The sequence below is a fragment of the Chiloscyllium plagiosum genome, chromosome 5, assembly GCF_004010195.1.
Source record: "Chiloscyllium plagiosum isolate BGI_BamShark_2017 chromosome 5, ASM401019v2, whole genome shotgun sequence".
Classification (NCBI taxonomy): domain Eukaryota; kingdom Metazoa; phylum Chordata; class Chondrichthyes; order Orectolobiformes; family Hemiscylliidae; genus Chiloscyllium; species Chiloscyllium plagiosum.
The window spans coordinates 89,912,449-89,924,872 of record NC_057714.1 but is presented as its reverse complement, the minus strand read 5'-3'; the positions used below and the strand labels follow the sequence as shown (position 1 = coordinate 89,924,872).

The 12,424-nt window shown below is 41.4% G+C and overlaps 1 protein-coding gene across 4 annotated transcripts in view; it reads left to right on the top strand.

The window, feature by feature from the left end:
- Nucleotides 1-12,424, top strand: part of nrp1a (neuropilin 1a) — a 184,108-nt gene that overhangs the window by 41,538 nt on the left and 130,146 nt on the right. For all 4 annotated transcript variants that reach the window (XM_043690622.1, XM_043690621.1, XM_043690620.1 and 1 more), the window contains exon 3: nucleotides 6,382-6,563. In XM_043690622.1, coding sequence (XP_043546557.1) covers nucleotides 6,382-6,563 — 182 coding nt within the window. The remainder of the gene's footprint in view (nucleotides 1-6,381; nucleotides 6,564-12,424) is intronic.

Below are 12,424 nucleotides of genomic sequence, written 5' to 3'. Positions count from 1 at the left end.
CTTGTGAAGTTTATCTGTCAGTGGAGCCCTGAGGTTGTGTACTCAGTTTGGGCCAGACTTTCATAGATCTGTCATTGTACCTAACACAATAAAATCCTCATTCTCACACCCTCTGATACATCTTAATGTCTGATATAATGACTTCTCTTCATCATAGGAAACCACAACTCACTCTCTGTAGCTCAGTCCTTGCACTCCTTGATGCACATGCCTTTTATATGATCTCTAAAGATGACATTATCTTGTTGAACCACTCCTTTTAGAGTACTGAACCCTTTTTGATAACATTTTTTAGATTATGTTCACTTTTGCTGTACAACCCTGTAGTAATGAGGGGCAGCGCTCATCATGCAGCTCAATTCCAATCTTTTTCACAATATACTTCCATTTTCATACCTGAAAATTGCCAAGAAGATGATTGCAGAGATCTGAATATGTTTCTCCATTTTTCTGAAGTCATGTTTAAGTGTGCACAACTTTGCAGTTTAACACTATGTTGTTGACTTTTAAACTGTCACCAATGTTCTAAGACACTGAGAAGCACCAAAACAAATCACATTAGCTAGCACCAAGTGACAGTCATTAGGATGCAACTTCACTATTTTTTCAGGTGTGATATCAGGCAGTTCTGTTGTTTATACATTGCCATTCCTTCTGTCAATACACTACAGTAATTGCTCAGAGCTGTTAGTATGTGACTTGAAAACATCAGCTTAATGTTGACACTCTGTTACTATCAAGCTGCAAAAGTCACTCTTTCCCTGGTGCATAGTTGAGGGCTGCTTGTGGAAGAGTTTGCTGCTGGCAAAGAGCTACACCACCAGCAGTGCATATCAGCAATGTGGGCAGTCCTTACATCATTTCCTCTCCATGAACAGAACAAACATTTCCAAATGCCAAAAAGCACTCCCAGTAGGTGAGGCTGCATTCCTAGAGTTCAGTAAGTTGTTTTACACAATTCAGTGTGAAAATAACAGTTCCTTTTCTTAAGCAATCATATATTCACACAAATTCACACATGTAAACAGGCACGGTAATGTTCAAATACACAAACACACAACTAGACACACATCCACACAAACAGACACCCACCCACACCAGTAGATACATAATATCACTAGTTGACCACCCACCAATACCAGTAAACACATAGCCACACCCGTAGTCACGCAACCATGCTGATAGACACATAGTCACGCACTAGTTGACACCCACCCACACCAGTAGGTACATAGCCACACCTACAGACACACAGACAAACCAATAGACACATAGTCATGGTAGGAGACACATGCCCACACCAGTCAACACATAGCTACACCAGTAGGCATATATCCACATTAGTAGATACACACCTACACCAGTAAACACACACTTGCACCAGTAGAAACATACCTACATCAATAAATACACATCTGCAACAGTAGTCACACACCATACCTGTAGACACATACCCATACCAGTTCAGTAGCAGGGGGAGTATTTAGTCAGATGGGAGTGCAGCAGGTGGGGAAATGCCATATTCCTGTCTTCAAGTCACTGGTGATTCCCTGCCACCAACTGTAGTTCTTAAGTGTCCAATTAATGCCTACCTAAAGGTCTGTCTTGATGGTATTGGTATAATCCAGTATGGCCAGGGACTTGGCATGGGGCAGCACAAAAGTAATGTAGGACAGTGTGCAGACTGTCAGGCTGTCCCTCACTCAAAGATGCTTGATGTTTGATCCAGAGACTTACCACAAGGAAAGGAGAGTGTCTGCTGAGAGCCACACCCTGGCCTTGTTGTCAATGCCTCCCATGACTCAACTCAACTGCAGCCTGGGATCCAGTAATGATACTGGGCCTTGGGTGAGTGTGGTCCTGGCAGCAAGCACAACCTTCCCAGTGGACTGCTGTTCATGGGGTCCTTAATTGAGGAAAGGCCAATGACTGGTCTGTCTTGTGCCTGAGTAATGCAGCTGCCCTTCCTGGAAAGAGGTGCCTCTTATCAGCTCTATAGCTGGTGGCTAAGACCCGTGTCATTGCCATAAGACTGAGACACAAATACACAGACACACAAATACTGTCACCTAAACAATACTCAGGTATGTGCAAATATAGAGACTGACACAATTCAAGTGGAGACACTACCACGCACACACATACACACACTAAATGAGCTTAGATTATTTGAATGTAAGTGCTTATTAATCGGTCTATGCTTGAGAACATTGTTTGGCAGAGTGAGAATTGAGACAGGGAGGACTAGTATAATCACGTGAGAAATTTGGACTTGTAAAATATTACCTTAATTATTTTAAGTTAACATTGAAAATTTGGTGCAGAAGTGACCACAATAAAGCTTCAACCCCAACATTATTGATAGATAGGAATTTGCTCACAGCACAGATCAGTAAAATAACTGATTACAAAAAGTATTTCACAATTAATAACTTTGAAGCAATTATTTACCGAATATATTAACAAACAACAAAACCTCTAATTAAAGTGTAACATTAGTGTGAGAACTTCAATGCACTACCAGACAAAAATCGACAGTAAGCAATGGAATCATTAACCAATGATTTGGTTAAAGGTGTAGATTATAAGGAAAATTTTACAGGAGAAAAGAGTTGAGACAGTTCAAGGGATCTAAACAAATAATGGTGAAACAAAGGAAATGAGGGATACTCAAGAGACAAGAGTGCTACATTCTCAAAAAGTCATAGAGATGTACAGCATGGAAACAGACAGTTCGGTCCAACCTGTCCATGCCGACCAGATATCCCAACCCAATCTAGTCCCACCTGCCAGCACCCAGCCCATATCCCTCCAAACCCTTTCTATTCATATACCCATCCAAATGTCTCTTAAATGTTGCAATTGTACCAGCCTCCTCCACTTCCTCTGGCAGCTCATTCCATACACGTACCACCCTCTGTGTGAAAACATTGCCCCTTAGGTCTCTTTCATAGCTTTCTCCTCTCACCCTAAACCTATGCCCTCTAGTTCTGGACTCCCCGACACCAGGGAAAAGACTTTGCTTATTTACCTAATCCATGCTCCTCATAATTTTATAAACCTCTATAATGTCACCCCTCAGCCTCCGGCGCTCCAGGGAAAACAGCCCCAGCCTGTTCAGCCTCTCCCTATAGCTCAAATCCTCCAACCCTGGCAACATCCTTGTAAACCTTTTCTGAACCCTTTCAAGTTTCATAACATCTTTCCGATAGGAAGGAGACCAGAATTGCACACAATATTCCAACAGTGGCCTAACCAATGTCCTGTACAGCTGCAACATGACCTCCCAACTCCTGTACTCAATACTCTGACCAATAAAGGAAAGCATACCAAACGCCTTCTTCACTATCCTATCTATCTGCGTCTCCACTTTCAAGGAGCTATGAAACTGCAGTCCAAGGTCTCTTTGTTCAGCAACACTCCCCAGGACCTTACCATTAAGTGTATAAGTCCTGCTAAGATTTTCTTTCCCAAAATGCAGCACCTCACATTTATCTGAATTAAACTCCATCTGCCACTTCTCAGCCCATTGACCCATCTAGTCCAGATCCTGTTGTAATCTGAGGTAACCCTCTTCACTGTCCACTACACCTCCAATTTTCGTGTCATCTGTAAACTTACTAACTGTACCTCTTATGCTCGCATCCAAATCATTTATGTAAATGACAAAAAGCAGATAAGTGGAGTACCACTGCACCAATCCTTGTGGTACTCCACTGGTCACAGGCTTCCAGTCTGAAAAACAACCCTCCACCACCACCCTCTGTCTTATACCTTTGAGCCCCCCGTTCTGTATCCAAATGGCTAGTTCTCCCTGTATTCCGTGAGATCTAACCTTGCTAACCAGTCTCCCATGGGGAACCTTGTCGAACACCTTACTGAAGTCCATATAGATCACATCTACTGCTCTGCCTTCATCAATCCTCTTTGATTCTTCCTCAAAAATCTCAGTCAAGTTTGTGAGACATGATTTCCCATGCACAAAACCATGTTGACTATCCCTAATCAGTCCTTGCCTTTCCAAATACATGTACATCCTGTCCCTCATGATTCCCTCCAACAACTTGCCCACCACCGACGTCAGGCTCACTGGTCTATGGTTCCCTGGCTTGTCCTTACCACCCTTCTTGAACAGTGGCATCACGTTAGCCAACCTCCATTCTTCCAGCACCTCACCTGTGACTGTCAATGATACAAATATCTCAGAAAGTGGCCCAACAATCACTTCTCTAGCTTCCCATGGAGTTCTAGGGTGCACCTGATCAGGTCCTGGGGATTTATCCACTTTTATGCATTTCAAGACATGCAGCACGTCCTCCTCTGTAGTATGGATATTTTACAAGATGTCACCATCTGTTTCCCTATAGTCTATATCTTCCTTAACCTTTTCCACAGTAAACACTGATGCAAAATACTCATTTAGTATCTCCCCCATTTTCTGCGGCTCCATATAAAGGCCGCCTTGCTGATCTTTGAGGGGCCCTACTCTCTCCCTAGTTACCCTTTTGTCCTTAATGTATTTGTAAAAACCCTTTGGATTCTCCTTAATTCTGTTTGCCAAAGCTATCTCATGTCCCCGTTTTGCCCTCCTGATTTCCCTCTTAAGTATACTCCTACTTCCTTTATAGTCTAAGGATTCACTCGATTTATCCTGTCTATACCTGACATATGCTTCCTTCTTTTTCTTAATCAAACCCTCAAATTCTTTAGTCATCCAGTCTCAAAAGGACATTCTAGATATTACAAAGGGGTTAGGCCATGATGGAATTTGAATACAGGGATGAACATTTTATAACTGAAACTTTGGATGACCAGGAGCCACTGGAAACTAGTGAGCACAAGGAGATGGGCCAATAGGATAGTGTGAATATGGATATGGACAACAACATTTTGGACAAACTGAAGCATATGAATAATGGAGGATAGAGACTGAGCAAGAGAATTTTGGATTATTGAAATCTGGTGGTGAGAGGTTTGGAAGCAGATATTCTGAGGCAGGAGTATAGATGGTTCGTGTTATATATGGCCTAATTAGATTATCTCAATCAATGACAAAGAAATCTATATGAACATTTTTCACTTGGATTCTACTTTCTAGCATTCTGAATGGTAGAGACCAGGGCCTTGATCTATATACCGAGACAACCAATCTCAGCCAGTGAAGCTGTTCGGATTTAATCTTCAATGACTCTGGGCCAGGGAAGGGAATAAGACTATACAAGCTCCCTGCTGCACATTAGCTTTAAGTGATGTGGCTCATTATTCTAGTCTTATTGCCCAATGTAGAACAGCTAAAGGAATCAGTGACCTTGCAAGCCCCAGTATGACTCAGTATCCGAATACACAGGGTATTGTGCCCACTAGAATGTGTGCTGAAATAAATGTCAGGTAAAGATTAACTGGAATGCAAAGTACTGGGCTAATGGTAAGATTCCTGGTAGTGTAGATGAGCGGAGAGATCTCTGTGTTCAGGTACATAGATCCTTGAAAGTTGCCACCCAGGTTGACAGGGTTGTTAAGAAGGCATACAGTGTTTTAGCTTTTGTTCATAGAGGGATCGAGTTGTGGAACCATGAGGTTATGCTACAGCTATACAAAACTCTCGTGCGGCTGCACTTGGAGTATTGTGTACAGTTCTGGTCACTGCATTATAAGAAGGATGTGGAAGCTTTGGAAAGGGTGCAGAGGAGATTTACTAGAATGTTGCCTGATATGGAGGGAAGGTCTTACGAGGAAAGGCTGAGGGACTTGAGGCTGTTTTCGTTGGAGAGAAGAAGGTTGAGAGGTGACTTAATAGAGACATATAAGATAATCAGAGCGTTAGATAGGGTGGACAGGGAGAGCCTTTTTCCAAGTATGGTGACAGCGAGCACGAAGGGGCATAGCTTTAAATTGAGGGGTGATAGATATAGGACAGATGTCAGAGGTGGTTTCTTTACTCAGAGAGTAGTAAGGGTATGGAATGCTTTGCCTGCAACGTAGATTCGCCAACTTTAATTACATTTAAGTCATCATTGGACAGGCATATGGACGTACATGGAATAGTGTAGGTTAGATGGGCTTCAGATTGGTATGACAGGTCGGTGCAACATCGAGGGTCAAAGGGCCTGTACTGCACTGTAATGTTCTATGTTCTAAGATTAGGTTGTGATGCTTAGACTACTCAAAATCTATCTCACTTGTGCACAGGTGCTTTCTAAATCTAGCATTCAGCAGGCTGCATTAAGGAAGGAAAGACATGGATAACCTTTCAAGATCATTGGTCAATGGTGATTCAGGTATCCACATTTTAGATGTATGGAAGCAAGAAAAAGAATGAATGATTGTTGAATACATTAACAATGGAACGCTTCTAATTAAATTCCCTGTGTTTTCCCTCAGATATGATTTTGTGGAGGTACGAGACGGTGGAGATGAGAAAGCACCATCCCTGGGAAAATTCTGTGGGAAGATTGCCCCTTCTCCACAGATCTCCACAGGACCACTGCTATATGTAAAGTTTGTGTCCGACTATGAAACACACGGAGCTGGCTTCTCCATCCGTTATGAAATTTTCAAAACAGGTTGGTCACACTGATTTTGCCGCAGTAATTCCATTGGAGGGTTTTGCAAGACATATTGAGTGGTTTTTTTCCCCAATTTATTTGAAACAAAAGATTCAAAGTTATCCCAAAATTTGTACTGCTGTAATAGTTGAAAACAATTTTGTGCAGAATGCAAACTTAACTTTCATCAAACTTACTTTCTATGGAAATACAGCATGTAAGTTTAATTTCAAAAGAGTGTGTTTTGACAAGCGTCTATTTCCACTGATTTCTACTAAATTAAAATGCAAACTAATGGACTTGGCTGTCAGTCAAACTTTCAGTCATTTTTGGTCAGTTCTCAGTCTGTTCAGTAATGTGCTATGTTGGCAAAGCAAGAGCAAAATGAGATTACTCTTAGTGGTCTCTGTGTGCAAGAACCTCAGAGCCATGGTTTTTACCCATTTGTGCTACATCTGTGATTGATCAAAAATGTCCAAGGAATTTTAATGGGCACTCATGCAGCTAAATCTTCATGTCTTGACGCAGTTCCCTATTCAGTTTTCTCCTTCACATTGACAGGCGTCAAGGAACTGCTGCCATTTCGTGTAGGTCAAGAGCTTGTTCTGATAAATAATAATGTTAAAAATAATTCTTTACAAATCATGCAATCTTGTAACGTAATCCTTGCGACTTTGACAAACTGGTACCATAACTTGATCTTTAAAATTGTAGTTACTCAAAGCCATTACAGTTTACCATTCTGTTAAGTCCAACATAGATTACCTCTTATGGTATTCTGAAACTTGCTTTAAATTTGTATGCGAACACTGAAGCTGAAACCAAAGTCAGAAAAAATGTAATGTCAATGACTGTCAGGTTTAATATGGAAGTAGTGCAATAATGTAATTACAATAGTCCCACCACCACCGAACTCCCTACCAAAACGCACCCACTATTCCTAGGGAACTAATTCAATGCAAAACAGAGATGAATTGGCAAGATAGGGAAAATTTGCCAACACAACAAGCAATCTCTTGGTGTGCAGTAAATGCCAGAGAATCAATATGCAGTACATAACTGTATTTGATTAAAGAACATATACTTTAAAGACAAATTAATTCTTTTCATATGAGGGGACACAGCTGGTTTGTTGGAAGTATTTAAGATGCTTGTTGTATCATATTATGTACAGCACAAACAAGTGAAATGATTCAATATTCTTTTACATTTGCTGTCTCAAGCACTAAAGCTGTTTCATCTTCTGAAATTTGCCCCAACCTTAAAGTGTACAAAATGACAACAAATATAGAGCATGAGTTCAACTGCTGCTTTTAGTGCAAGGCTTATCCACTGTGGGCAGAAGCGAATTGTCCACTGTTCAAAAAACTCTAACCCTGAAAAACAATAGTCTAATTTCTGTTTGCAGATCATTAACCCCATGGTTCTGTGTTCTGGAGTTTCTCATGAACAGATGTAGACGTCTGCATGGTCTCTGGAAAGGCTTCCTGCTCTAGTTGATATGAAGTAGTTTCGGTCTTAATGAGTTCAACAGAACGATTACACTCATTGCATTAAACCCATTGCTGTCAGTGATGGGTTAATGACTTTAATTCCAGGACATTTGAAGGACAATTTCTGAAAATTGTGTTTAGTACAGATATACTTGAATGGTTTGTCTAATAGGATCATTTGGATAAAAGTACTGTTTTGGTTACCATGGAGGTGGCCCCATAAGAGGACTGTACTGCATAGTTTGTAACGGCACATTGAAAATGATAATGTAAAGCTTAACTCCAGCCAGTTTTACTGTCTCATATAAATTAACTTCGAAAGCTGTAAGTGAATGGTTGAAGGTGATTCCTGAGCACAATGTTTTTCTTGTGCTATTCCTGTGCCCTAGTTGGGAAGTTTATAATTTGTTTGCAAATCAATCATGATTCAACAGGCAATAGGGAATGATGACAGGGCCACAAATCCTTTAGGAAAATGGTTTGAGTCAAAATTTGATTGGAAGACAAATACCCATGTAGATAAGAATTCAATTTTCACATAGTATGCCTAAGGATCCAAACAATCTGGTTCTGTGTTCAAAAATAGTTCAAGTTTTGGTCCACCAATAGGAAAGGGACAAACCAGTTTACCCGCCATTCTTTAATTCTCCATGTTGAAGCCCTAGGCTGCAGGGAGTCATAAAGAGAGAAGGGAATTGTAATCATCTGGCTACAGATCATAACCTCAGGCCACACAATGTCAGAGTCATTGAGTTGTGCAGCACAGAAACAGATCCTTCGGTCCAACTCGTCCATGTCAACCAAGTTTCCCAAACTAAACTAGACCCTCTTGCTTACATTTGGCCCATATCCCTCTAAACCATTCCTATTTATGCAGCTGTCCAAATGTATTTTACATCTTGTAACTATACCTGCATCCACCACTTCCTCTGGCAGTTCTTTCCACAGCGAACCACCCTCTATGTGAATAAATTGCCCCTCAGGTCCCTTTTAGATTTTTCTCCTCTCACCTTAAAAAAATGCCCCTAGTTTTGAACTTCCCCACCCTGTGGAAAAGACATTTGCTATCCACCTTATCCATACCCCACATGATTTTATAAACCTTTTATAAGGTCATCCCGCAAGCTCCTACGTTCCAGTGATTAGTATTATGTCAGGTAACCATAGTTTTACCAGACCATAGGCTGCCCGCTCATTATAGGTGGTGTTGAAATGTAAGGGGTCATCATACCTCAGCAAAGGAAGAGATTGAGAACAAGATTCTTTTCATGGTAGCCTTAGTTGGTGTGGAAATTGACCCCGCGAAGTTGGCACATGCCACATCACAAACCAGCCATCCAGCCAACTGAACTAAACCCACCTTGTCCGTAAGGGCAGAAAACTGCTATCCTTACCCGGTTTGGCCTGCGTATGACACCAGACCCACAGCAATGTGATACATTCTTAGCTGCCTTCTGGTCAATTATTAATGAGCAATAAATGCTGGTTTGGCCAGTGACACCCGCAATCTGTGAATGAATTTTAAAAAAAGGTACATGTTGCGTCTCTGTGAGACACCTCTGGTATTTTTAAAGGGCTTGATTAATTCAGATTTGAAATGTGGACATTTGCAAATACGTTGATAAGTAAACAATTCAAAGCACTTCAGCATTTCACATATATCATGGGTGTGCTGGAACATCAAACATACAGCTATTGACAAGGATCAGATAATTGTCTTTCTGAAGAATTTATTCATGTTTCTTTGTTGCTGATTAACTGTGTACTGTACTGTGTACTGGAGCAGTATAAATACAACATGTGGATCAAAAAGCACCCCATCTCGTGCTTATTTAACTCAGAGAATGGTGACAGTTGTCAAAGACAGGCATTCTGTATGGGTTTGTATGGTGTAATTCATCAAAATTATAAATGACAGTTATTTCCTCATGGTATTCGCTGTCTAAGTAGAAGCAGAGTTTTATCGGCTGTTTGCTGGTGGGGGCAGAGGAAGAGTTGCTTCCAAAGTTGAATTATGCAGATTTTATTTATCTATGAGCTAATAACGTGCTATCCCTTGTTAACACTCCTTGCAAGGAATTTCACATTGGTAATGTCCACATGGCTGTCCTGTCCTATTTCCAATTAATGAGACAGTCTATAACCCTGGAATTCTGTTTTCATGCCTCCCCACCACTCTTCAACACTCCCCACTCCCTCTCCACTGCCTTTCCTTTCTATCCCACTGTCCCTCACAACCTCTATTCCTTTCCTTTGCCCCTCCTTTCTTCACCGTTTCTTATCCTGTTCTAACAACAGTCATCCCTCATCTTTGCAATCTCTCGCCTCTACCCAGCCTTGAGCTAAATATTTTGCAGCTAAAGATGAATAATTTTATCTTGATTTCCCAAGTGTCAAACCATGAATGGTTATCTAGTTCAGGAACACAGAGAAGTTGGAATTTCAGATTGGGGTTGGAAAGAAAATGCATATAATCTTTGGAATGTGGTACAGCCAAACAATTGCAGGTCTATTGGGAAAGGGCAGGGCAGTGTGACAAGCTAAGTTGCTCTTGCAGCATGTTGTCCTGGATATTGTGGACGGAATAACCTCTTTCAATGCCTTGGTGAAAGTAAGGATGGCAGACGCTGGAGTAAAAAAGTGTGGCACTGGGAAAGCATAGCAAATCAGCAGCATTCAAGGAGCAGGAGAGTCAACATTTCGGGCATAAGTTTTTCCAGCAACAGATTTTTTAGCTCTGATCTCCAGCATCTGCAGTCCTCACTTTCTCCTTGTCCATTCTATAATCCTGTAAGGAAGACATTACATTGGGAAGCCTTGTGGTTTAGCTGAAAGTCTTCCAATTGACTAACCTTAATCCAGTTCAATAAACAAAGTTGTCATTATTCTCCACTTTTCTACTTTGATTCCTCTAGTTGTCTCCTGTCATCTAGAGCACACTTTGCCTCATGCAGCCATAGTTTGTCCAAATGGCTGTTTTTCACAGGTCAAGGGCATAGGCAGAGAACTGACTCCAGTCCTGTTCTTTTCCAATGTCCAAACACGTTCTTTAAGCAGGGAGGCTACAAAAGAAATGGAGGCATTTGCATTTATATAGCACTTTTTCAAAACCTCAGCTTATCCCATTATGCAGTCCATAGGAAGTGTTATAATGTAGGTAAGAGGGCAGCCAGATTTTGAGTTCCACAAATGACTAGAGGATCTGTCAGCCATTTGTTAAATATTAGAGTGAAAATGAGGAAAGATTTCCCTGTTCTTTAAGATAGTCCCATCGGATTTTTAGATCTATCTGAGGACAAGGGCTTGGTTTCCCATCTTAACCAATGTACTCTGACAGTGTAGTGATCCCTTAGTACTGCACTGGAGTGTCAGCCTATATTCTGCATTGGGTTGGTCCTGACCCCACAGTCTCCTGACTCAGATCCAAGAATGCTAAAACTAAGTCATAGCTGACACTATAAAGTATTTCTTGATAATGATCAAGAGTGAGAACTTTTCTTATAAAAGGTGTATAATAAAAGGATGGAATCTTATCGGGGTCTGAGTGATGTGGGCTACAATGAAATGTGTAGCAGAATCAGATGAGAAATCTGATGATGCCCGCGTTGATGTTGGGAGCATCTCTTGTCTTCTATGTTTTTGCCAAGCGGTGTAGCGAATATCTCACTCGACAGCAGCAAGATGCATGCCAAGGAGAATAATTCCTGAAGAAGGGCTAATGCCCGAAACGTCGATTCTCCTGTTCCCTAGATGCTGCCTGACCTGCTGCGCTTTTCCAGCAACACATTTCCATCTAAGGAGAATAATAGTTTGTTAAATACCTTAGTAATCCCACAAAGCACCTCATTAATATTCAGATTTCTATCTTACTACATGCAGCAAACAAGCCAGACTTGGAAAAATCCTAACATAGAAATCAGAGCCAGTACCTGGTGATTTCAGTTTGCCACTCACTCCTCGGGAACTCCATATTGGACATTGGGCATCAACATTTTAACACATGCTCTGTGGGCATCAGCTACATGCAATCCATATCCATGGACATTGGCATCCAGGATGTGCCAGCCTCTAATAAGCCATATGGCACATTTCTGATTCACTTACAGACACTTCAGTGCAACACCTCATTGGCCAACAGCAGCTATCATTGTAAGGCTGCAGCAAGGACTCATGGACTGGACTAGACTGCATCCCCGGGCTCTTCACTTGCTGGCATAACACTTGCTCGCTCTGCGCTTACTTAGATCCTAACTGCATCACTGCCGTGCGTTGCCTTGTCTTGATGTTTTGCCTTTTGCCCCCTCAGCCAGAGTTACCAGGCTCAAATAACTTATTTCTTGCCGTGCAGACACAAAGCCAGGAAACATGGCCGTAATTGTCAGCAAG